A 27,482-nucleotide genomic window follows, 5' to 3' on the forward strand; every position below is an offset into this window, starting at 1 on the left:
AGAATCCCATATGGTCCCCTGAGCACCGCCAGGAATAACGCCTGAGTGCAGAGCCAGGAGTAACCCCTGTGCATCACCAGGTGTGACTCAAAAAGCAAAAATAAATAGATAAATAAAAATAAAACAGAACAAAACAAAACAAAAAAGTCTTCCTAAAAACAAAAGCCCAGGTCCAGATGGATTCACTAGTGAATTCTTCCAAACTTTTACAGAGGACCTGTTACCAGTTCTTCTCAAGCTTTTCCTGGAAATGGAAGAAACAGGAAATCTCCCAAACAGTTTCTATGAGGCACATGTCTCTCTAATAGCTAAAGCAAACAAAGATACCAGTAAAAAAGAAAACTAAAGGCCAATTTTCCTGATGAACATGGGTGCGAAGATCCTCAACAAAATATTAGCACATAGAATCCAACATCTCATCAATAAGATCATACACAACGACCAAGTGGGATTTATTCCGGGGATGCAAGAATGGTTTAATATTCGAAAATTAATCAACAGAATCCACCATGTCAACAAAAGAAAACATAAAAACCATATGGTCATATCAGTAGATGTGGAGAAAGCATTTGGCAAGATCCAACCCCCATTAAGGATGAAAACTCTCACCAAAATGGGTTTTGAAGGAACTTTCCTCAATAGAGTCAAAGCCATCTACCACAAACCTATGGCAAGCCTAATCCTCAATGGGGAAAAGTAAGAGCCTTTCCTCTAAGATCAGGGACAAGACAAGGATGGCCACTCTCACCAATCCTGTTCAATTTAGTGCTGGAAGTATTTGCAATTGTGGTTAGGCAAGAAAAAGATATTAAGGGCATCCATATAGGAAAGGAAGAAATCAAGCTCTCACAGATGATTTGATACTATATTAAGAGATCCCCAAAGCCTCCACCAAGAAACTCCTAGAGACAATAGACTTGTCCAATAAAGTTGCAGCTTATAAAATCAATACCCCAAAATCCATGGCTCTCCTATATGCAAATAATGAAACAGAGGAAAATGACATGAAAAAATCAATCCCATTCACAATTATGCCCCAGAAAGTCAAGTGCCTCAGAATCAAATTAACTTGGGAGGTAAAGGACCTGTACAAAGAAAACTATAAAATACTGCTTCATAAGATAAAATGGGCTGGAGCGATAGCACAGCGGGTAGGGCATATGCCTCGCAAGGGACCAACATCGCCGACACGAGAGTTCAATTCCTCCGCTCCTCTCGGAGAGCCTGGCAGTATCCAGCCCACATGGCAAAGCCTGGCAAGCTACCCGTGACGTATTCGATATGCCAAACACAGTAACAACAAGTCTCTTGATGGAGACATTACTGGGCCTGCTCGAGCAAATCGATGAACAACGGGAGGACAATGACAGTGACATGAAATAAAAGAGGACATGAGGAAATGGAAAGATATCACCTTTTCATGGATCAGGAGGATGAGGATTAACATGGTCAGAATTGCAATTGTCCCCAAAGCATTGTACAAATTCAATGTGATCCCAATAAAGATACCCATGAATTCTTCAAAGAAATGGAGCAAACACTCCTGATGTTCATATGGAACAATAAGTCTCCACGAATAACTAAAGCATTTCTTCAGACAAAGATAATGGGAGGAATCACACTCCCCAATCTTAAACTCTACTACAAAGTGGTTATAATTAAAATGGCATGGTACTGGAACAAAGGCAGAACCGCAGACCAATGGAACAAGGTTTAATATCCTGACCCCCCCCAAATATATAATCATCTAATTTAAAAAAAAAATTTTATGAGTGAGACATCACGAGGTACAGTTGTAGACTTACAAATTTTTGTGCTTGGGTTTCAATTATACAATGATCAAATACCCATCCCTCCACCAGTTCCCATTTCCCACCACCACGGATCCCAGGACCCCTCCCACCCCCCACCCCCCAATCCCACCCTACCTCTGTGGCAGGGCATTCCCTTTTGTTCTCTCTCTTATTGCGTGTTGTGGTTTGCAAAAAAGGCGATGGGTGACAATCATGTTTGGTCTATGGTCTACTTTCAGCATGCTTCTCTCATCCTGGGAGGATCCTCTCAACACCCTTTTATAATCATCTAATCTTTGATAAGGGAGCAAGAAATGGGAGTTGGAGCAAGGAAAGCCTCTTTAACAAATGGTGCTGGCAAAACTGGATGGCCCCATGCAAAAAAATTGGCTCAGACCTCTACCTATCACCATGCACAAAAGTCAGATCCAAATGGATTAAAGACCTCAACATCAGACCAGAATCCATAAGGTACATTGAAGACAAGGTCGGCAAAACCCTCCAAGACATTAAAGCTAAAGTTATCTTCAAAGATGACACACTGCTAGGCAAGCAGGTGGAAACAGAGATAAACAGATGGAACTATCTTAAACTAAGAAACTTCTGCACCCCAAAGAAAAAGTGACCAAAATACAAATACAGTCTACATAATGGAAAAGTATATTCCCGCAATACCCATCCAATAAGGGGTTGATATCAAGAATCTACAAGTCACTGGTTGAATTTCACAAGAAAAAATCCTCTAACCCCATCAAAAAATGAGGTGATGAAATGAAAAGAAATATACTCAAAGTAGAAATCTGAATGGCTAAAAGGCACATGAGAAAATGCTCTACATCACTATTCATCAGAGAGATGCAGATCAAAACCACAATGAAATATCACCTCACACGACAGAGACAGGCCCACATCCAAAAAAACAAAAGCAACAGGTGCTGGCGCGGATGTGGCAAGAAAGGGACCCTCCTTCACTGCTGGTGGGAATGTAGATTGGTTCAGTCCTTTTGGAAAACAGTATGGATGATTCTCCAAAAATTAGAAATTGAGTTCCCATTTGACCCAGCAAAATCACTCCTGGGAATATATCCCAGAGAGGCAAAAAAGTATAGTCGAAGTGACATCTGCACTTGTTTGTTCATTGCAGCATTCTTTACAATACCAGAACCTGGGAAAAACCTGAGTGCCCGAGAGGAGATACTGGTTAAAGAAACTTTGGTACATCTACACAATGGAGTCCTATGTAGCTGTTAGAAAAGATGAAGTCATGAAATTTACATAGAAGTGGTACTACATGGAAAGTATCATGCTAAGCGAAATGAGTCAGAAAGAGAGGGATAGACATAGAAAGATTGCATTCATCTGGGGGATATAAAGTAACAAAATATGAGATTAATACCCAAGAATAGCTGAGATCAGCACCAGGAGAATTACTCCATAGCTTAGAGGCCAGCCGGGCATTCTAGGGGAAAGGGCAGCTCAGATAGAGAAGGGAGCACCAAATAAAGGGTGTTTGGAGGATCCTCCCAGGAGGGGAGATGCATGTCGAAAGTAGACTATGCACTGAACATGTTTGCCTCTCAATGCCTCTTTTGCAGACCACAACAAGCAAAAGGAGAGAGAGAGAACACAAGGGATTGCCCTGCCACAGAGGCAGGGGGGAATGGGGGGGATGGGGGTGGGAGGGATATTATCCATGGTGGTGGAAAATGGGCACTGGTGGAGGAATGGGTATTTGATCATTTTATAATTCAAACCCAAGCACAAAAAATTGTAAATCTACAAAATATATATATATATAATGCCCAACCAAAAAAAATAAAATAAAATAAAAAAAGAAATGGACTCGCATGGCAGACCTGTGTTGGATTTTGAAAATCGCCTCAACTGGCGGAGGGGTTTGTTCTTAGGCAGTCCCACCAGGCCTGTAACATCTCTCTCTAAGCATTGCTTTTCTGCATTTCCGGGTGACTTTTGGTTCAAACAGTCTCTCTGTGGTGGTGAAAGGGCTGAGTCACAGCTATGGCAGCAGAACTTTTTTTGATACAGTTCCTTCCAAGAGGGCCACTTTATCCTCAGGCTGTTTAGAGTGGGCTCGGAGAAGCTCCGCTGCTGCCTCATAGGGCTTGGAGCCCCTGGTGTGGTGGGCTCTGAAGGCTGGGCCCCCCGAATGCCTTCGGGGAGGTTGTGGTGTGTTTCAGGGACTGGTTCCGAGCACAGGCTCAGTATGCTTGACAAAGATCTGACTAGGGTTTCCCCTGAGGAATCCCTGGCGTGATCACCATGATGTGCGTTGGCAAAGGGCACGGCATGAGCCGCTGCGGAGGCCACCCGCGATTCCTGGGGAACGCTCTCCTTGAGACAGAGTTCTGTGGAGAGTGTGGGCTCCGAGGACTGCCCCTGACATCTGGCACCGTTTGGACTTTTCATTTTGAATTTTCCCGATGGGAGCTTAGAGTGGCTCTCCAGGGGAGGGTTTGAGAGTAAGACAGGATCACCATCAGGGGTGTCCTCTTCTCCATGATACCATGGCATAAGATATGGGTGTTCATTTTCCACACTATCATAGGACTTTTGCAAACAAGCTGTGGGAAAAAAATATCCAAGTTATTGTTAGTATTTTCTTACCACAAACACAGTGCATGTGCCTTAAAAACAGACATCTTCCATGGAATTTTCTTGTCATTTGCCTCCTACTCTCAAGGAGGATAGGTTCTGTCACAATCTTCCCAAATGTTAGTGTAGGAAAAGAACTTCTCAAGCACATGCTACATACATCCTTGTCATGAGGACATACCAAAATAACAAGAAATGGTAAAGATAAGTAAGGACTTGATGTCTGGTATACACCAACGTCTTGAACTGGGTTCAGATTTTTTTTTTTCCCCTTTATTTTATTTTATTTTTTTTAAAGTTGTAGATTTACAATTTTTTGTGCTTTGGTTTCAATTATACAATGATCAGATACCCATCCCTCCACCAGTGCCCATTTTCCACCACCATGGATAATATCCCTCCCACCCCCATCCCCCCATCCCCCCATCCCCCCGTCTCTGTGGCAGGGCAATCCCCTGTGTTCTCTCTCTCCTTTTGGGTGTTGTGGTCTGCAAAAGAGGCATTGAGTGGCGAACATGTTCAGTCCATAGTCTACTTTCGACATGCATCTCCCCTCCTGGGAGGATCCTCCAAACATCCTTTATTTGGTGCTCCCTTCTCTATCTGAGCTGCCCTTTCCTCTAGGATACCCGGCTGGCCTCTAAGTTATGGAGTAATACTCCTGGTGCTGATCTCAGCTATTCTTGGGTATTAATCTCATACTTTGTTACTTTATATCCCCCAGATGAATGCAATCTTTCTATGTCTATCCCTCTCTTTCTGACTCATTTCGCTTAGCATGATACTTTCCATATTGTACCACTTGTATGTAAATTTCATGACTTCATCTTTTCTAAGAGCTACATAGTACTCCATTGTGTAGATGTACCAAAGTTTCTTTAACCAGTCATCTGTTCTTGGGCATTCAGGTTTCTTCCAGTTTCTGGCTATTGTAAAGAGGGCTGCAATGAACAAACAAGTGCAGATGTCACTTCGACTATACATTTTTGCCTCTCTGGGATATATTCCCAGGAGTGGTATTGCTGGGTCAAATGGGAGCTCAATTTCTAATTTTTTGAGAATCGTCCATACTGTTTTCCAGAAGGGCTGAACCAGTGGACATTCCCACCAACAGTGAAGGAGTGTCCCTTTCTCGCCACATCCACGCCAGCATCGGTTGCTTTTGTTCTTTTGAATGTGGGCCAGTCTCTGAGGTGTGAGATGGTATCTCATTGTGGTTTTGATCTGCATCTCCCTGATGATTAATGATGTAGAGCATTTTCTCATGTGCTTTTTTGCCATTCGGATTTCTTCTTTGAGAAAGTTTCTGTTCATTTCATTGCCCCATTTTTGGATGGGGTTGGATGTTTTCTTCTTGTGGAGTTTAACCAGTATTTTGTATATCCTGGATATCAACCCCTTGTCAGATGTGTATTCGGTGAATATCCTTTCCCATTCTGTAGACTGTCTTTGTATTTTGGTCACTGTTTCTTTGGAGGTGCAGAAGCTTCTTAGTTTAAGATAGTCCCATTTATCTATCTCTGTTTTCACTTGCTCGGCCAGTGGCGTGGCATCTTTGAAGATACCATTAGCTTCAATGTCATGGAGGGTTTTGCCAACTTTATCTTCAATGTACCTTATGGTTTCTGGTCTGATGTTGAGGTCTTTAATCCATTTTGATCTTACTTTTGTACATGGTGTTAGGCAGAGTTCTGAGCCTATTTTTTTGCATGTAGCCGTCCAGTGATGCCAACACAATTTATTAAAGAGGCTTTCCTTACTCCACTTCACATTACTTGCACCTTTATCAAAGATTAGATGAGCATATGATTGAGGAGAAATGTCAGTGTATTCAACCCTGTTCCATTGGTCTGCAGTTCTGCCTTTGTTCCAGTACCATGCTGTTTTAATTATTACTGCTTTGTAGTACAGTTTGAAGTTCGGGAGGTTGATTCCTCCCATTTTCTTTTTCCCAAGAATTGCTTTAGCTATTCGTGGGGGCTTATTGTTCCATATAAATTTCAAGAGTGTTTGCTCCATTTCTTTGAAGAATGTCATGGGTATCCTTATAGGGATTGCATTGAATTTATACAATGCTTTCGGTAGTATTGCCATTTTGACAATGTTAAGTCTCCCGACCCATGAGCAGGGGATATCTTTCCATTTCCTCATGTCCTCTTTTATTTCCTGAAGTAGCGTTTTGTAGTTTTCTTTGTACAGGTCCTTTACTTCCTTAGTTAAGCTGATTCCTAGGTACTTGATTTTCTGGGGCACAATTGTGAATGGGATTGTTTTTTTCATGTTGCTTTCTTCTCTCTCACTGTTTGCGTATAGGAAAGCCATGGACTTTTGGGTATTGATTTTATAACCTGCAACTTTACTATACGAGTCTATTGTTTCTAAGAGTTTTTTGGTGGAAGTTATTGGGTTCTCTAAGTAGAGTATCATATCATCTGCGAATAGTGAGAGCTTGATTTCTTCCTTTCCTACCTGAATGCCCTTAATATCTTTTTCCTGCCTAATCGCTATTGCAAGTACTTCCAGTACTATATTGAACAGCAGTGGAGAGAGTGGGCATCCCTGTCTCGTCCCTGATCTTAGAGGGAAGGCTCTCAGTTTTTCCCCATTGAGGATGATGCTTGCTGTAGGCTTGTGGTAGATGGCTTTAATTATGTTGAGGAAGGTCCCCTCTATACCCATTTTGGCTAGGGTTTTCATCATAAAGGGGTGCTGGATCTTATCAAATGCTTTCTCTGCATCTATTGATATGATCATATGCTTTTTATCTTTTCTTTTGTTGATATGGTGGATTATGTTGATTGATTTCCGAATGTTGAACCATCCTTGCATCCCTGGGATGAATCCTACTTGGTCATGGTGTATGATCTTTTTGATGAGTAGTTGGATTCTATTTGCTAGTAGTTTGTTGAGGATCTTTGCATCTGTGTTCATCAGGGATATCGGCCTGTAATTCTCTTTCTTTGTGGTATCTCTGTCTGCTTTTGGTATCAGTGTGATATTTGCTTCGTAGAAACTGTTTGGAAGTGTTTTTGATATTTCAATTTCGTGGAAAAGCTTAAAGAGTATTGGGAGTAAGTCCTCTTTAAAGATTTGGAAGAATTCACTAGTGAATCCATCCGGGCCAGGACTTTTGTGCTTGGGGAGACTTTTTATTACCATTTCAATTTCCTTGATGGTGATAGGTCTGTTCAGGTATTCCAGGTCCTCTTGGTTCAGCCTTGGGAGTCTGTAGGAGTCTAGGAATTTATCCATTTCCTCGAGGTTTTGATGTTCCGTGGCATAAAGCTTCTCAAAGTACACCCTGAGGATCCTCTGAATTTCTGTGGTTTCTGTTGTAATGACCCCCTTTTCATTTCTGATTCGGTTTATTAGGGTTTTCTCTCTCCCTTTCTTTGTGAGTTTTGCTAGAGGCTTATCGATCTTGTTAATTTTCTCAAAGAACCAGCTCTTGGTTTCATTGATCTTTCGGATTGTTTTTTGGGTTTCCATCTCATTAATCTCTGCTCTGAGTTTTATTATTTCCTTTCTCCTGTTCGGGTTGTGCTCCTTTTTTTGGTCCTTCTCCAAGCTCTTAAGCTGTGAGGTTAGGTTACTTATGTGTGCTCGCTCCTCCTTCCTGAGGAATGCTTGTAGAGCTATAAACTTTCCTCTTAACACAGCCTTTGCTGTGTCCCATAAGTTTTGGTAACTCGTGTTCTCATTTTCATTCGTTTCTAGGAATCTTTTGATTTCCTCTTTGATTTCCTGTCTAATCCACTCGTTGTTCAATAGTGCACTGTTTAATTTCCAGGTGTTTGATTTAGTTTTCTGTTTTTGTGTGTGATTTACTTCTAATTTCAGCGCATTATGGTCTGAGAAGATTGTTGATACAATCTCTACCTTCTTAATTTTATGGAGGCATGTTTTGTGGCTCAGCATGTGGTCTATCTTGGAGAATGTTCCTTGTACGCTTGAGAAGAATGTGTATTCAGCTTTTTGTGGATGAAGTGTGGGTTCAGATTTTTAACATGGATCGCTGGTGGGGACTTACAACTCTAGGCTCAGAAAACTGTAACAACTACTATTTCTTTTTGTATGTCTTTTGTATACACACACACACACACACACCCATACACACCCATTCGGTTTTTGGGCCATACCGAGCAGTGTTCAGTGATCACTCCTGGCAGGCTCAGGGACCCAAAGGGGTTCCAAGAATTGAACCCAGGTCGTCCACGTGCAAGGCAAGTGCCTTACCTGTTGTACTACTGCTTCAGTCCCCATTAGTTAGATTTCTCTGTATTTTCTTGGTGCAGCTATGGCAGCTTGAAGACCATAGAACTAGTCATTGATAGAACAGGACTTCATATTCCAAACCTCCTTCCCCACAACAGCAATGATTTTTGTCTATTTTATGAATACCATCCCACCGTGTCCTTTTTTTGTAGAAGCCAAGCAGTGCTGGCCTGCCGTCTGAGAAACCAGACATTTCAAAATCAGGGTTATCAGCGTGCGAGCCCAAAGAGCAATCCCAGGTATCCTTTGAGCCTGAAAAGTCGTCTCTATTGGAGAGGAACTTGAAGGACTAGAAAAGGTGATCAGGGTGAGAGAAAACTTGCTGCTCAGCCCCTTTTAGCTGTGCTGGGGTGAGGAAGGCATTGCCAGGAATCCAACTCAGGGCCTCCCACATGCAAGCACCACTCAGTCATGGACACCAGCCATGATACTATTTTTTTAGTTTCAAGGACTCTATGCCAGGAATCACACAGCCAAAGACAAGCCTTACTTTGCCACTGGGACATTGACTACAACTTCAACCATAGCAACGTAAACACATTTGGTCCTAGTGTAACTTTATTTGAATAGAGGCTAAAATGACTCTAGTATCTCATGTTGCTGATGAGTTACTTGGATTCTGGGACCTCACCAAGTGAATCTGTGGACGTCCCCATGCCCTGACCTTTGCTGACAAGAAAGACCTGCCTTCTAAGAAATACCCCCTGTTCCAGTCAAGTGTCCATGTTCTCCCACCCCCAACCCCCTAGAGATCTTGTTTCTTTACAATACCTGGAATATTCTTTTTCCTATCATATGGTTTCGAAACTTCTCCAAAGAGGCAAATGATTACCTCTCCAAAAATTTGGAAACAATTCTCTATCATGAATTGAATGAGTTTGGACATCTGTTCAAAAAGGACAAAAAAGGAAGCACCTGTTTTTATACAGCCTTTCTTCGAGTCACCTTTAATACGTGAATCCTAAGAGAAATGTCTGCTTTCAAAGTCACAAAACACAAGGCATTTTTGGGGATGGAGGGTGTAGGACTTGGGCCACACCAGGCGGTATCTGGGCAACCATAGGAAGTGCTAGGTGTGGGGTTTGCCACATGCAAGTCAAGTGTCTTAACTCTCCATCTGAGTATGATATTTGGCGTATACATTAAAGAATCACTATTTGTGACCTGGATTTCATGCTAACGCTTTTCTGCCAATGGCTCTGACTTTAAAATGAGGACTGTTTTCAGTATCCTCTGTGTAGAGTATTTGAAGCGACAAAATCATACATCATGAAAATTGGTAAAGCATTCTTTGATAAGTATTGATGAAGTGTGTGAGTGTGGGCAGAGGCTGTGCTCATGGGGCCTCTTAAGGAGGAGGGAGTTTGTCTTCTGTCTCACAGCCTCTGCCAGTGAAGTTCATTCCCTTGAATTCCCTGATGTGGGAGGAGGTAAAGTTTCACCTGGGGCAGCAGCCCCTATGGAGATGGATACTGGAATCTTTGGTTTGTTGCCCCAGTGTCTGAGACAGTGGAACAGGAAGAATGGTGGAAGCAAGAACACTGTACATGAGTGTGGCTCCCAGTCACTAGAATATGAGTTTGAGATTACCATTACTTCAGATTTTTAGATTTGGCAATGGTGGACACTGCAAATCATTTTTCTAAGAGCATATACAGATATATATTTTTTTTCTGTACATAATGGGCTGAGAATTGAACCGTGACCTGTCCCACTTCAAAGTTCTTCTTCCCTTCATATAAGTCAGTTGCTTTCTCATCACTTTAAGACATAAGGACTTGCCTTCTTCAAGGGAAATGAGAAGTGACCCAATTGGGAGTACTTCTCTGTTGAATATGTTGATGCTGGCGTGTACTATCAGTGTTTCACACTTGAATGTGGCTTAACACAAATTACGGTACTGCCATCCATGTGTGAATAGATGAACAGGCTAGGATAACATGTTCAATGTAGTCTGTAAGGTATGGTATGTTACTTAAAGAAGACACCAGAACTACCCCAAATGCTATAGGAAATAAAACTCAGTTCCCTGGGGCATCAAAAGAAAAAAGAAATGCCATTACCTTTTCGTAAATCTCTGTTTCCACCTTCGGGGTATCTCTTGGTGGCCCCAAGATGCTAGGGGCTATGCATATAGCTAAGTTGAGAGCGTTCATCTTATTTAAAGAGGAATTTTGCTCAATGCAGTGTAGCACTCCAAAAAGATACCTCAGGACAGTGATGTTGTCTCTTGGAAGATGCTGTAAGAGTCTAAAGAAAGAATAAGGCACTTTAGAGAAGACATTTCATAGAAAGCTTGTATAGAGTAGGCACTTTTTCTGTCCATAGGGAACCAAAGAAAGTAAGAGCACAGTCAGATATGCAGAGTTTTAGTGAGTGTGATGGTGTGCAGAGTGAGCACTGCCTGTAGAGAGGTCAAATGAATAGGGCATTGGGTCTAGAAAGATGTAAAAGTGGTACTGAATGGTTTGTAAAACAGCGCTGCCTAAAATATTTGCCTGAAACCCAGAGACATTTCCGAACACTCTCAAGCTAACTATCCCACACACTTTCTGAGGAAATTAAACAACTAATGTGTTTTTTTTTTTTTTTGGCGGGAGTGGGGTAGTGCACCTGATGTTACTCAGCGATTCCTCGTAGCTCTTCATTCAGGAATCACTCTGGCAGGCTTGTGGGATCAAATGGGGTGGCGGGGATTGAACCCGGGTTGGCCACGTGCAAGTGTCCTACTGGCTTTACTAATACTCCAGCTCCCAACATGCTCCTTGAAATATCAAGTTGCTCCAGCAATGCAGAAATGCCAGTGTGTCTTTTGGTGTCCCAAGCACTTGGCCTCAGCTGTGTGCTTGGGACACATCCTTGCTCCATCCAGAGCTTAGCATTCTCCTTCACTCTCACACTATGTTTCCCACTGTCTGGACTGCAGCTCATAAGGGATTTCAAACAATTAGTCACTAAAAATGATTTTAACTGTTACCCAGAGAAACAGAGACATTATTGATAATCTTGAAAGTTTGTTATTTTTAGCCAGAATCTGCAGCCAGTGGGAAAATCAGGTGGGTGGTGCTGCGCCAAATGAAGCAGAGGCACTTAGGCTCAGTGCAGTGGTCTAATGGGTAGAGTCTGTAGGGAAAGGGTATAAAGGACACGGACGAGGAATCTAAAGACTGCTGAGGAAGTTCAGTAAGAAGGCAGCTATTGTCTAGGGTACTCTCTTTTGGTTCTCTGACTTTCAGGTCATCAGTCTTTGAACTATTTGAGGTTGTAGGATAAGATCTTTAAGACAAGCAACAAAGCATATAATCTGATGTTCATTCTGTCTGAACATCCCACAAAATCATAATGAAAGTAATAACCTCTTTGTTCCATGGCCTTGATTTCTGACCCTCTTAGGAGCTAGACCTCTTTTGTTAATAGAAGAACATAGTTTATCAACAGCAGTCTAGATAATTCACAAGTTCAAGGTTACTCCAGAAGGGCTTTAGGGCGGTTTTCTTCAAACAATTTTATGGACATGGAGAGTATCACATCAAATGAGTCAGAAAGAGAGTGACAGACATAGAATGACTGCACTCAGTTGTAGAATATAAAGTAAAATAATCGGATACCAACACCTAAGGAGAGTAGAGATAGGAGCCAAGGGGATCTCTGCGGGGAAGGCTTTTGAAGCTGTTCTCATGTGCTGAGGGAAGGCAGCTGGATAGAGAAGGGACCACTAAATCAATGATGGTTGGAGGGCTTGCTTGGGATGGTAGATGCGTGCTGAAAGTAGACCATCGCCCAAACATGATGGTCACCTGGTACTTGTATTGCAAAGAACAATACCCAGAAAGAGAGAGAAAGAGAGAATATGCCTGCCTCAGAGTTGGGGAGAGGGGAGCAAAAGGGTAGGTGTGGTCGGAGGGATCCTGGAAACATTGGTGATGGAGAATGGGCACAGGTGGAGGGATGTGTATTCAAGAACTGTATAACCAATAAGTAATCATGCAAGTTTGTAAGTCTGTAATTGTATCTCACTTTGATTCATTCAAATGAAACAAACTTTTTTAAATGTTATTCCAGAAAGGACTACTAAACTAGCGTTTGCAAAAATAAGTGATTGCATTTTCACAGGTGAAGGAAGTGTTGCTTTTTATTAGGGTAGACATATCTTTCTTTCTTTTTTTTTCTTTTGATTTTTGGGTCAGACCAACAATGCTTAGGGGTTACTCCTGGCTCTGCATTCAGGAATTACTCCTAGCAGTGCTTGGGTGACCATATGGAATGTGAAGAGTTGGACCCAGGTCAGCCGTGTGCAAGCCAAATGCCCTACCCACTGTGCTATCGCTCCAGTCGCTAGACATATCTTTCTTATTCTTTCATAATACAGAAAATGTTTAGGGTCAGGGGTGCAGAGTTCTGCTAGGAACTTCCCTTTGCAGCAGAACCATGTGTTCTCTGTGATTAAGATGGAGAGACTTTGCAACTCCCCTCTCCCTTGACTCTTAATAGTGAGCAGCCTTCTGCAGTGCCTCTCCAAGAAGATCCCACCCCTAGTTATGTCTTTTCTGGCATTGATGAGACAGTACTATAATTCCTAGTTTATCTGCTCAGACTTTAGAGTTCCTTGAGAGAAGAATCCAGATGTTGAGTTAGACATTTAAGGAGTTGTTTGGTGAAATACTTAACAAAATTAAGACCGCCAATGATAAGATTTGGTCTAGAGCATTAGCTCTGGATGTTATTGGTTTCAGTTCTTATCAGATTCTTAGAAAGGTAAAGAATTCCATGTGGTAGAATTACGTCTGAAATACCAATGACGGCAGCTAATCTACTCTCCTGGTTTGTTCTGTTTTTTTTTGGGGTCACATCCAATGGTGTTTGAGGATGCCAAATGGAATGGCAGGGATGGAACCTGGATCAGCTGTGTGCAAGGCAAGCTCCCTCCTGTTCCACTATCTTTCTTGCGCCTACTATTTCAAATGTGTTTTTTTTATTTTTGCTTTTTCTTTGGGGGGGTGTCACACCCGGCAATGCACAGGGGTCATTCCTGACTCTCCACTCAGGAATTACTCCTGGCGGTGCTCAGGGGACCATATGGGATGATGGGAATCGAACTCAGGTCAGCTGCGTGCAAGGCAAACGCCCTACCTGCTGTGCTATTGCTCCAGCCCCCTCAAATGTGCTTTTAATAGTCATCATTACTTTCCTAGGCAAGTTATACATTTCAGAAAGATTTTGAGACATGACAAAACTAGCGCACTTACAACTGGATAGTACGGATGCGCTCTTCAGGATTCGCTTCATCCATTATCGAAAGCCAAATTTCAAACATGTTTGATGACAATAGACTACCTGGAATACTCCTCAAAAAATCCTTATATAGAAGAAATTGAAATATTTAAGTCATTATTCAGGCTCCTAAGTATGGGGCAAAGAAGAAAAGCTTTGGGTGGGAAGATTCGTTAAATTTCTTTCTCCCTTCTCCGGGAAACAGAGTTCTTGGTCAACTCTGCACTAACATTCACTTTTACGAACACATGCTTTAGTTGAACTTTGACTCTCTTGTACCCCAAAACTAGAGGAGTCACTGAAGACTGAAGTCTATTGAAACTTCCACCTCCTTTTGTGTGCATGTAGCAATGTATACAACGGGCTAGTCTGGCCGTAAGTAAGCAGACAGCACCTTCCCTTGCCCTGTGGCTTACCCCCACCCCCATCCCGCCCACACACACAACTTTAGACCAGTAGCTCAGAGAAATAGATGCACTAACATGGTCTTTCTGAGGTTAGGCATGTGGTAACCAGCCCGCTACTTATTGTACTCCTATTTCCTCAGATGGGACAGGCACTAGCTGTGGTGCGAAGGCTAGTCTAGTGAAGAATACTAACTCCCTGCTACTTCCTATTCTTGGGGGAGACACTCCAGTTTCTCCCAGTGTTCTCCACATAAGTGCTCTCATAGATTTGGGGGAGAAATCATTCCAGGCTCTAAATAGATGCAGTTGATGGAAGCAGAGTATGACACCAGCAAAAGGTTATCCCAATCAACAGTCTTCATCAAGTTGAGCTTGCAAAGCTTGATCTCCAATCCTGGTCTCCAACACTGCCTGAGAAGTAGGCTGCCTTTTTGTAAGTTGATACAAGAGAAAGATAGATGCGACTCTAGACGTGGCAGTTTCAACTCTTGCTGAGAAACCAAATTATTGATTTTACTTACCTGAGCACAGGCAACTCAAAATTTATTATTTAGATGCCATGTTTGCAGGGCTAATGTTTGAGCTGGGGTGCCTGTTAGTTTAATGAGCAGATCCCAGAGCAATGATGGACTATTTTGAAAGTAAATAATGGTTTATTTATTTCTTTACTCCTCTCATATAGAGTAGGGGTCATTATGGGTCTGCTGCAATTTGTCATATAGTCAAATAGATATGAAGGACATATGGGAAGTTTAGCTAATTGTAGCTGAGATCTTATGGTCATTAGAAAGCCTCTTTGGGTTCGGAGGACTGGTCAGTTGTTCGAACTTGCCACAAGTGTGTGTGGGGCTGAGGGTAGGTAAGAGAGAGAAGTGACTGCTATGACAATAATAACCGGTAATGTAATGATCACTCTGGACAAGATCTGAGGATTAAAAGTAGGTAAGAAATATTCTTGATAACTTTTCAGTATGAATATTGCAAACCACAATGCCCAAAAGGATAGAGGGTGAGAGAGAGAGAGAGAGAGTGAGTTCAGAAAAGCACCTGCCAAAGAGGCAGCAAGGGGAGGGGGCAAGGGGTGTTGGGCAGGAACCTGGGGACTCTGGTGCTGGAAATGTACACTGCTGGAGGGATGGGTGTTGGAATATTGTATGACTGGAATTCAATTATGAACGGCTCTGTAATGCTCCAAAAATGAAAAAAAACTTAAAAACTTTAAAAAATAAACTGGAAGCTAGAATGTATTTATGACTGTTACAAAAACCCCTTGATGTCATGTTACCTATTAATAAATTGATTTCACAAGTAGGAACATGACTGACTCGGTCCTTTTTCTGATCGATTCTAACTTCTGGTTAGAATCAAGTTAGAATCTGGTTAGAAACCAAGATGTTTCTGGTAACTGCATGCAAACAGATAGCTGGGACTCACTTGAACAGACTTTCTACTATACTGATAGTTTTTTATTTTATTTTTGCACAAATCACTTGCAGTTAAACTCTTCTTAAGTTTTGTTGTGTATAACCTTAGGATTTTGTACAAAATTTAAGAATTCACATTCTAAACCTGGTGAAGAACAGTAAAATTAATTTTCAAGACATGTGGTTTAAATTCCTTAAAGATGAGAGAAAATCTGACATCTCAAAACAGAAAAAAAACCTTACAGTATCAGAGCTGGGTAAGCACAGCATGTATACCTTGGATTATATTTAGGATTGACAAGTCATCATATACTCTGGCCAAACCAGATGAGAGAACCTAATACCAATCTTCAGTTCTTTTGAGAGGTGCTTCATTGCAAACCTCTACTTCAGAGTTGTCAAGGAGCAGAGCCAGCTCACTTCCTATTCCTAAATTGCACTTGCTAGGGGTGGGCAGAGTGTGCCATTTCACCATACTTCCTGAGTTGGATGTTTATTCCAGGACCTTTCTCTCTCCTGGCTCTGGTGCATTCCAACCCTGCTGGGAGGTGGGAAGGTAAAACAGGTCTACAGAAGCTCCTGCTGAGTTCAAACCTAAAAGTTCAAAACTGCTAAAAGATGGCTCTGACTCTGCATTTTTTTTCTCTAGCTCAACTGTGGATCAAACTCTGGTACCCTAAGTCTAAGTGCGAGGAACGCCAACAAGGCCGACGTTGGGAGTTCTTTGAGAAAGGCAGTCCAGATTCTGTGGTTCTTCCTTCTCAACCTTTGCCTCTATTAGAAGGGATGTTAGCAGGCTAGAGAGGATGCTGTGTATGCAGGAGCCTCAGTTTCAATCACTGGCACCACAGGATTGTCCTGCATGGGATGGCATTAGTGGGGCGCAGCAAGAACCGTAAAGGTTCAAAAGAGTGGAGTTTTCAGTGGCTCCCCAACCCCAGCCCACCCCACTCACCCAAGCAATATCTCTTCCTTAGGCAAATGCTTCTTGTGGCAAACTTTAGTTTTCAAGTTTAGTGAGCTTCCTTTAGAAAATCTTGCCAGTGTTAAGAAGGTAGGAAGACTGTATGAAAGTTATTGTATTAGGATGTTTGTTTTGAGAATCATGCTATGAATACTTCTGTTATAGGCTTTTGGGCTGTGTGCAAGGCAAATGCTTTCCCTGCTGTGTTCGCTCTTAGACTTCCTGGTGGCTTTAAAAAAAACTCAATGCTGACCTGATAAAGTATGATTTCTTTCTTTCTTTTTTCTTTTTGGTTTTGGGCCACATGCAGCCTTGCCCAGGGCTTACACTTGACAGGACTTGGGGGACCAGCTAAACGTGCTTGGCATTGAATCCTGCTACGCTGTGTGTAAGACAAGAGCCCTAACAGTTGTATTATCTCTCTAGCTCCTGATGTTTATCTAAGAACCATTCAGGCTTGCAGTTTATTCTGAGCATGTTACGCGAGGGAATCCCATTGTATTTCTCCTGAGCAACACAGGACAGAGTGGATTAAGGGAGAACCTTTCGTACCTGGAAAACGGAGGCCACTACAAAAAGTGGCTCGCAATAAATCTGTACATCAGTGCCGGCATTTAATTTTTCTTTTAATTCTCTGCATGCCTTCACACTTGCGGATTGACGAAATATGCCTTCTGTCAAGGGCCCCCTCTCATAAAGGAGCCATAGTATGTTCTGTAGGGAGGAAAAGCAGAATGGTGCTTCATATCGGGGCATCACTAGGGAATTGCCAGGAAGACGAAAGCCTGTTGGAGTACACGGAGCTTAGGTTTATCAGGTTGCACCCATCACAGTGCTCCTGAGTCACTCCCATTACTTTGTCTGTCTGTAACCTCTTCTATGCTCTCTTCCCCAACCAATTTGTAAGGTCTCATCCTGCTTAGACACTGAAGCTGTACTGTAAGTTAATATTTCCTTTCTCCTCTCCTTATGTCTTTTGAGCAGTTTACTTTAATGCAATGTCCTTTTGTATAGATTCAGGAAGACAATTAATTAATATGCTCTGTAACTTAGGAATTGATTGGCTTTGAATATTATTCACTCCTGGGCATCTGCCTTCTCAACTTAAGCCTCAGTTGCCCTCACTTCCTAGCACCCCAAGGGCAGGGTCCCGACGTGGGACTGGATGGAACCAGGGCAAGTCAGTAAGTTATGTGCTACCCTGGCATCGCGATGGGCCAGGCTAAGGTGCCACGATTCTTAACTATAAGTTAAGAGGTTGATCATAGGCAAATGATGTCATGATCCAAAAGTAATGACGAGACTAGGGCCCTGCTGCTAGGAATAGGAAAGATATCTGGCCTGAGCACTGCAGTCTGAGATCGAGATGGCCCTAGAAGAGCAATTCTATAAGCTCAAAGTATTTCTTACTGTGTCCATACAAAATGATTAATATTATGTATGCTTATATGTTGGTTGGAGAAGGAGAGGAGAAACACGTCCTAGAAGCAATTTTCCTGTGTGTCCTGACTAGCTTGGATGAGACTGCTTTCTCCCCTTCAAACTGCCTTCAGTAAATGATTTCAGTATATTGAGGTAGTTTCTCTTATCTCACAGGAACCTAGCTGGCCTTAGGTATACAGATCCCAGGTGCTAAGCCAGGCCTGGTCTTTGGGATGTAGATGCCTGGCTCCAGGCTGGTTGATTTTGGAGATGTAGATTCCAAGCTCTAGCAGACTGGTCTTTGTTGTGCTAATCTAAGTGCTTATAGCTTATAAAAAGGTGAGGCCAGGATTACTGGCCAGCAGATGTAAAGAAACAATGTATGTTTTGCCTCAGTGTTCTTTCTGTAACTCCTTTTGATGACATCATTATATTGCACCCTTTAGAGGTACTATGATCTATATAAGGGAGATTTCAGGGCTCTCTGCGGGGGGGGGGGGGGACACGTGCACCAGAGAACCTGGGAAGATGGGGCTGAGGAAAGAAGCGGAGAGAACAAGTGTGCACATGCTTGAGGATTCCTGAGGCCTCCGTGACATACATCTCTTCCATGTAATAAATCGCTGCTAAGACCAACCAGCCTGGCCCTCGTTTCCTTCCTTCGCCTGACCATCGCCTTCGACCTCCCTGGAGTGGGGAAGCGGCCTGACCGCCGGCCTTTTTCTTTTTTGTGTGTTTACACAACTAGGGAACTGCCAGGAGGACGAAAGCCCATGTGTTTTCTGGTAGTTCATCATTCTATATATTCATGCTATTATAGTCAACATCCCACCAAGACATTTTACTACAGACGCTTGTTTTAAATGTCATCTGTTTGTTCGGCGAACCAATAGTCAAATTTCTCTGCTAACCTTTCTCCTCCTCAGTATTTTCCTGTTCCTTTCTAACACAGACTTCCCCATTCTCCTCCCTGATTCCAAATATAAAAATATTTCTGCCAAATTTCTCCACTTGCTTTTCTTTTTTCCGTTTCATATGTCATTCCACTTGTGTCGTGCCTGCTCGAGCAAATCGATGAACAATGGGAGGACAGTGCCACAGTGCCACAGACAGTGTGTGTTTACTTCCTGCTGCAAAAAACTCAACACTCTCCTCTGGTGGAAGCTTTCTCTACTACATTCCCTCGGAATACCGTTTGAATTTCTCTTTCCTGCTCTGTCCTCTGCTTGAAGGAAGAGACAAGCACCCATGGGACTCTGGAACCTAGTTATAGCAATACCTGATACTAGAACCCCAGCATTGTAATCTAAAGTAGGAAGAGAACTACTCCCTAAATTTGTGCTAAAAAGTGGCTCGACTAGTATTTCCTACGTTGCAATGGCACATACCATATTCATGTAAGGAGGAAACTCATGAACTGGAGCCTATCTTCTGAGCCACTCCATTGATGAATGGTAACCAAATGTGCCAAGAATCGAAATACTTATAAAACCCATGAAAGAGTCTTCTCCAAACTATTCTCTGCTTCTAATGTGAAACTGGCTTTCAGAATACTTTTTGAGTTCAAGGAACAGGGTGTGGAGATGTTGTGGATTCTCTATCTAAAAGGCAAATTCTAATTGATCTGAGCAGGCTTATGTGATGTTTACTAACACTAGTAGACCAGATGATCAAAACCTTTCTAGAATTCTGATAGAGTTCAATTGGGTTTTGTATCCTTTAAGTTACTGATGATGATACTGGCAGGCATGTGGTTATCTATCGTCCTTCTATTTGGGAAGAGTTTTCCATCAAAGCTCTCCTTTGACAGACTTCCCCTTCTTGTTTTTTTTTTTTTTAAATATCGGAGTAGGACTATTTACTCAGCCATTGATTAAGCTGATTGAATTGGGCATGAAGTCCACATTACTTTTTTTGCATTCAGAATGTTTATTTTATTTTATTATTTTATTTTTTTCTCCCTTTTTATTGATTCACCATGAGATAGTTACAAAACTTTCATGTTTGAACTTTGGTAATACAATCATCAAACACCCATCCTTTCACCAGTGCACATTTTTTCACCACCAAAATATCCTATATTCCCCTACCCCCTTCCCCAGCCAATGTGGCAGACAATTTCCTCCACTCTCTCTCTCTCTCTCTCTAATTTGGTTACATTCAATATTTTGACACCAGTCCCACCACCACTGAAACCTGCTGAAAAGGCAATGCTAGACAATTTGTTTTGTATTGCTTGTTATGAATAGAAAATAATGTCCAGGAAAATCTGTCTTGTTCGCTCCTGGGAGCTTTAGTTTATGGCCACTGTGTCTTGGCCATTGATGAGATTCCATGGCGCCTGGGGCAGTTAGTGTTACAGGACAAAACAGAACTCACAAGAATCGGTGTTGGTAAGTTGCCATTTTCGCAGATGTTTGGCAAAGAGATACCAAACAGTTTTCCTGTCGTAGAATCTGATCCATCATCCAACTGTGTGTTAGGCCTTCTCCAAAATGACCAGTTTAGAACAGATCTTTGTCGCAGAACATTTCTGTGGCCTGAGTTTAGGGAAGAAGATCAGTACGAGTTAGTTGAATTGACTTCACTTCATTGACACTTTCTATTCCAGGTGATGTTCAAAGAGAAAAAATGTTCTATACAAGTCTTTGTTTGCTAGCCTTTTCATCACTGAAACTAAAGTTTGGGTATTTCCCTATTTTGGAGAAATCAACCAAGTGTAGAGTTTTGGCACTGCATTTCTCAAAGTAAAGGACAGGCTTCCTTAGGTAACAGAAACAGTTGAATCCATCAAAAAAGAGATGCCAAGGTCAGCGCAAACATGCAGGGGAAGAACTTCATCACAAATGTCACGACCTAATGAAGTAGGTCAGTTCCTGTTGATCCCTGAGGCTCACACAGAGGAGTCAATGTGAACCTCAAACTGGGAATTCAATTTAGGTTAGAATCTCAAGAGCTACATTAGATCATTCCATTCCAGGTAGCTCTCAGCTCAATTCCAGATTTGTCTGGGAAAAAAAAACACCTCAGGGTTCTGATCCAAAAAGAGTCACTTTAAAATAAAAGTGACTTCAGCCCAGTTAAAAGATATGTTCTGATGGTTCAGCCCATTCAGAATTTTAGAATTCTTAGAACAACATCTCAAACTCACATCACTGATAAATAAGGAGGAGCACACCACATTGGATGGGATGGAAAGTACAAGGCAACCTATGCTTATGAACAAGATATCATGACTTAAGGCTTAACCTGTAAGAGCATGTTAGTAACCATTTCTACAAGGGCCTAAGGGCTCCATGATGAGCTACAATAATCTTCACATACTTTCTTCTACAGGAACATCTTTTGACGGTTTGTAGCAAATTATTGATAACAAGCCATAGAAAATCAATAACTCAGGCTCTGATCTAGGGGCAGGCTTGAGGGGTGGTTGGGACAATTGGAAAGAATGGTGGTGGGAAGGTACAATAGTGGTGGGATCGGTGTTAGAATATGTAATGTAACAAATTATCCCAAACCACTTTATTGAAAAGTAAATTAAAGACATAAATAAAGTCCAATACAACTCTCCCTACTTAAGTCACAGATAAAAATGTTGAGTAATCAGTCTTTTGTTTTTGCCAGTTCAACTTTGGTCAGTCTGTCTAGTTCATTTTATATATTCAAATATCTTCTCCTATCTGTCTTGCTGCCAGATACTAAATAAAGCTGTCTTGCTTTTAAAACTGTGACTGATGTGACTGAAAGTTTTCACAAAGTCTTGACTACTTCCTTGAAGTGGGGAAAAGAGTATTGTTTGTGGTAATTTATGTATTCAACCACCTGTGAGACAAGGTTTCTCAGAATAAATCTCAGTTGGAAAAAAAGCAAATGAAATATGGATGGTCTCAGCAGAGTTCCTGAGACATTTCCTAATATGCATATCTGTCTATTTGTATGTATCATTTGGCATGTGATGTTCAAGTTTCCTGAAAAGCACTGTTACCTCAAATTTTTTAGAGGCTCGAGAGATAGTACAGCAGGTAGGGCATTTGTCTTGCACACACATGGCCAACCCACATTCAGTACCTGAGGGCAGAGTCAGGAGTGGCCAAAAGAAATCAGGAAAATAGGGTGAGGGTGTGTGCAGTAGATATATAAGAGAGTTACTTCTGGGTCCCTCAGTCGGTTCACATTGACAAAAGACAACCATGGAAATTCAGCATGGACTTTTCACTATCCCAATGATTCTTTTGTTTGTATTGCAAATACAGACACCTGGTTTGTATTCATAACAGGAAAATTAAACCAGATCATTCTCCTTTTCAGACTAAAGACTTCAAAGCTCACACTTGGGACCCCCTCCATTTAATGCCACTTTATCATCTAGAGTTCTTTTTCTTGATGGCATAGGTAGGAGATGGCTATGTTTCTAGGGAATGCATGTTAGATGAATGGACCCAAAAGAGAGTTCTATGGAAATCACCTGACCCAGAATGCAGGTAGGGGATGACCCTCTCAAACTACCTTTTTTGAAGATGGGACTATTTTGAGAAACACACAGTGCAATGTCCCATGCTAGAAAGAAGGCACTGCACACCTGTATCGCTCAATGGAGCCTCCAACGCTGTAATGTGCCTACAGTTTAAGAGCAATGAATAATGTAGAAAGACAAGAATTTCCGTAATGACCACCTCCTAAAACTGTCTTTGCTTTAGGAAAATTCAACAACCATCTCATCCGACTGCAAGTGTGGATCTCGGTACTGTTTTCAGGAACGAAACCTTTGGCATCAAAACGCAGCAGGACTGTGCAGAGGAGCAGCTACTCACCATTTCTGGTCAATGCAGGAGTCCTGGGGGTGGGTTTCAAAATAAACTGGCATCTTGACCTTGGACGAAGGTGTGCTCTTGTGAAGAGTGGTGGCTGGATGAAAGTTATGTCCTCAGTCGTCGGTACCACGATGCCAAGGTTGCTTCTGACATGGCTCATTTGGATATTGTACGGTATCTCATGACCTACACAGAGAAAAACCACAATGGAGACTTACGGCTGAGTGGTCCTGGCGCTGGTGCTGCACACTGCAACGGGCTAGGATCTATTCCTGGCCCTCGGTCTACCCATCCCTAGGTCTACTCACAGAGGGACTCCGCCAAAGCCGTTTTAAGTGGGCAAGGGAAAGAAGGGCAAAGAAAGAGACAATGTTGCTTGGAATGCACGTTTCCTGTGTTGGCATAGAAATACAGTATTTCCAGGCAGTCCTGTTTCTCCTTTGATGTTAAGCTATACCAACTCTTCAGAAAATTCTTGGGATCTCTCGATCTCCAATCTATGATTTAGTAGACCTTACCTACTTACCATGTGGGGGTCAAACTAGCAAACCTTAATAGGTAGCCTAATCTTATAAGGAAAAAGAATTCAAGAACTGTATAGGAAAGACAAATGTGTAGGCGAAATTAAATAATACATACTGCTGACAGATTTTTTTTTAAAGTTTGGTAAACTAGTTCTGCTTTTGAGAATTGAAGAGAAAAATCCACACTATTCTTCCCAACTCTACTATTAGGTACTTGAGACTGCCACTCTGGAAATGCTTAATATTTAGTATTTATGCTTCATATTTAGTAGTTAAACTTTCTGGCCAATTCTGGCTCTCAGAAGTTAGGAAAACATATCCATCTTATCAAATTTTCAGAAACTCACCTACTAGAAGATATGGTGCTGCCAGTTTTCCAGTTTGAATCCACAATTGATAATCCCTTTCAGTGCCCTTGGAGACAAAATAGAAACCCCTCCTATTGCTAAATGAATAAAGCTATTTATATGCTTCCTACACACACACACACACACACACACAGAGGACAGTGTATTAATGCCAGTCAGGTTCCTGAGGGGGACTGAAGGGGGTTAAAGATTTTGCCTTTGTAAAGCGAACAGCACTGATTTCTACAACCTTTATGCAGTGCTTTTGTTAGGACCCAGGGTCTATTTTCATTTTCCCCTTAGTGATGACTAGGGGTGCATGACCTGCAATATCATCAGGACCTCTCTACTCCCAGTAGCAGACGAAAAAACCCACGACATCACATACATTTTTCAAAAAAGAAATGCCTTGGTTTTCTAAAGAGGTCATTTGTAGTGCCCTCACTTGTCTGTCCCTGTCTAGTTGTGTCTGAGAATATTGGATTTCATCTCCAACAAGCCCCTGCAAACACAAGCTCTTATCCATGGAGCCTCAGACATGCTATGTTTGTGTAGAGACCTGAATATGTTAGATGCTGCTGAGTAGCCTCAGCTGCTTCTTAGCAGATGGAGAATGACCATGAAGCTCTGAGAAAAAAGATATCTGGCACAATGTCTACACTCGTTTCATTTGGGACAAATCCCCTCTTGAGCGCAGAAAGGGCAAACCTTCTATATAGAGAAAAGGCTCAGTCCTGAGAAAAACTGAAACTATTCACTAACAGAATTATAATACAACAATATTCAAACTCAGAAATGAAAGGTATAAATTTAAGCCAACTTGGCTGTATCCTCTGATAGGATCAAGCAAACAATATCTTCAGTGACATTTGAACAGACAGGTAGTACTGAATATCCTTACCTTTCCCTTTGATGAAAAGATAGAAGATATTGGTTATGGAGAATTCCATCCTTTCCACCTCCCAATATATAATTTTTGCTTCTATCTATCCCCCCCCCAAATTATTACTGCAAATAAGAAGAACAGCTAATCAACCCCTTTGTTATCTTGTAGTGTTTGAAAACAAGAATGCCTAAGAACAGTAGAACCAAACAGCCTAAATTTCAAATGAATTTTAAAGCAATATTCATCAATCTTCTGAATTACATGTAGTAGGATGTTTCTAACGTCAAAGATTGATAACTGTGAAAATGAAAGCAAAATTAAGAACATGAGAATAGTTGAATCTCCCTTGTTTCCTCTTAAATCATTCACGTGCTTCCAACCTGTAATTATGATCTGTCTAATAATCAAAGCAGAGGGGCCAGAGAGATAGCACAGTGGTTTAGATGCTTGCCCAGATGCTCAGGTCATATTGCTACATTTTGTACACATGAAACATATTCATATTCAATGTAATAAATGAAATGTCCCATTCCAAATTTTGTTTGTCCCCTCCTTCTTCATTTGTTCTACAAGAAAACTTCAGGTGAGGGTCTATTAAACATGTAACAACACTGTCTAGGCACTTAGAAAGATACTCACTCAAGAACTAGTGGTGGAGCAGTGCTGTCTTTTATTTGCATCCTTCTGAAAGTCACTGCCTCTAACATAAGGATCAACTCTGTGGTGGCATTTCTATACTTGTAGGTTGGAGATGACTATTTTCCCAGCTCTTTCCTGTCACCCATCCTCAAACATTCCAATCTTTTCCAGTAATCAACAAAACAACCCCAAGAAACAAGAAACAAAAAACGCCACAGGGGAATATGTGGTGTGTATACTAATGCTCCTTAAATCCACCACAGGAAGCTTTTCTTTTGCATTTAGTAATTCATGATAGGCATCAGCCATTTCACCCGCTGCAGCGAGTGACTCCAGTAGCTATCTGGTCCTTACAGCTCTACTACACAGCAAATCCAGAAACATCCCCTTGATTGAGTAGGTGAGTGAGAACAACCAGAGGAGGAGACTGGGAAAGAATTCGGCAAGTATTGAACAAGTAGCAAGGGAGACAGGAGGTTGAAACTAGACTGAAAACCTAACCTGTATCAATGCACCTAACCGTGCATGTTTATAGCATATACAATATCAATATATTATCACTCAAATAATAGATAGCTTAATCTCTTTTTGATTTGCACATAATCCCAATGAGAGAATATTAAACAATCTTAAGGTAATATTAAAAGCTTCGTGTCCCTTTTTCTTTATCTTGAGGGATATTACTTGCATCTCTAGTAAGTCTTCTTGAAGAGATGATCTTAACAAGAATCTACGGTGTCAAAGTTTGTTCTTAATTCAAAGTACCTAGCAGAGAAACTTACTATTAATCCTAATTCTGAGAGGGAGGTTTTGATGACGTCGATGACATTCTCAGAGTTCTTAACATTCAAAATTTTGAACTACAGAAAAAAAAACAGGAAAAGAACTATAAAGACGTTGTCACAGATGAACAAATCATTGCCAAGTGATTATTCAAAGGCATATGTTGACTTCAGTTGCTGGTAAAACAGGTAAACAGAAAACAAATTTTTCTACAAATTATTTTTTGCCCATTGACTATGATACACTATAATACAGTATCAATATGGCTAATCCAATAAGGCTCTAAGAAGCAGAAAACTATTATTTTCAGAGGGAGTGTCTGGAACTCTCCCGGCACCACAGGGACATTGGTACTCTGCATCATTACTGTATTTGTATTTACATAGTACAGTGTGTAATTTAAGAACAAAACAAACAAAAAAAAAACCCCTGTATTCTCAGTACTATTCCCACCGGGTGTTGGTTCTACACCTGGTAGAAATTCAGCTTAGGTAAGATAAGAATAACAACTGGCTACAAAGACCTTCAGGTTAGAACTTTTAGGTCTCACTGGTTTTTGTTTTTAGGCACTTTCTACATATCTGGCACTGTTGGCTACTGAAAATTTCATATTTGAATTTCTTACGGAGGGGGGCATCTCAAAATCTCAGGTCTAGCAATTGAGAAGAAACTTTTAGAGACTTAAGAATCATTCCAAACGATGTCACCGAGCACAGACAAATAGTCTATGCTAAACTGTATTGAGAAATTAGGAGATTAGGATATTTATAGAGATGACTCAATTATAAAACATTGACTTTTACAATGTTTTTATCATAAAAATCTATCATTTTTCTCATAAAAATTTTATCATAAAAATCTATCCTATGCCGTAGCTTTCTTGTCTATGAGAAACAATTTTTTTTAATCGCAGCCAAAGCTGGCAGGCTTGTGTGGCCATAAAGTGCTAGGAATCAAATGCAGGGCTTTCTAAATGCTCAGTGTTTAAAGATAATTGTAAGATAAATGAGCAATTAGGGCCTTGTCCCTGCTGGTAGAAAGGAAGCAAACAGGCAGCATCAATGGAAACAAAGTATAAGAGCCAAAAGAATAAAAGAGCCTTTAGGCTAAGTGAAATCTACTCATGATTCTTCACTTTCCCATCACTGATTAAGAGAAGAGAGCACCAAATAAAGGGTGTTGTGAGGACCCTCCCAGGGTGGGAGAAGCATGCTAAAAGTAGTCTATAAACCAAACATGATTGCCACTCAATGCCTCTCTTGCAAAACACAGTACCCAAAAGAAGAGAGAGAGAACAAGGGGGAATGACCTGCCACAGAGGCA

The 27,482-nt window shown here is 41.4% G+C and overlaps 1 protein-coding gene across 1 annotated transcript in view; it reads right to left on the reverse strand.

The window, feature by feature from the left end:
• The window catches only part of LOC130028900 (rho GTPase-activating protein 20-like), a 67,079-nt gene that overhangs the window by 18,451 nt on the left and 21,146 nt on the right, over window positions 1–27,482 (reverse strand). The window contains exons 2-6 of the mRNA XM_056119732.1: window positions 20,549–20,709; window positions 17,300–17,461; window positions 13,928–14,037; window positions 10,745–10,931; window positions 9,490–9,567 (exon numbers count right to left, since the gene is read on the reverse strand). Coding sequence (XP_055975707.1) covers window positions 9,490–9,567; window positions 10,745–10,931; window positions 13,928–14,037; window positions 17,300–17,461; window positions 20,549–20,709 — 698 coding nt within the window. The remainder of the gene's footprint in view (window positions 1–9,489; window positions 9,568–10,744; window positions 10,932–13,927; window positions 14,038–17,299; window positions 17,462–20,548; window positions 20,710–27,482) is intronic.

Source organism: Sorex fumeus, unplaced genomic scaffold, assembly GCF_029834395.1.
Source record: "Sorex fumeus unplaced genomic scaffold, SorFum_2.1 ptg000041l, whole genome shotgun sequence".
In the NCBI taxonomy this organism is placed as follows: domain Eukaryota; kingdom Metazoa; phylum Chordata; class Mammalia; order Eulipotyphla; family Soricidae; genus Sorex; species Sorex fumeus.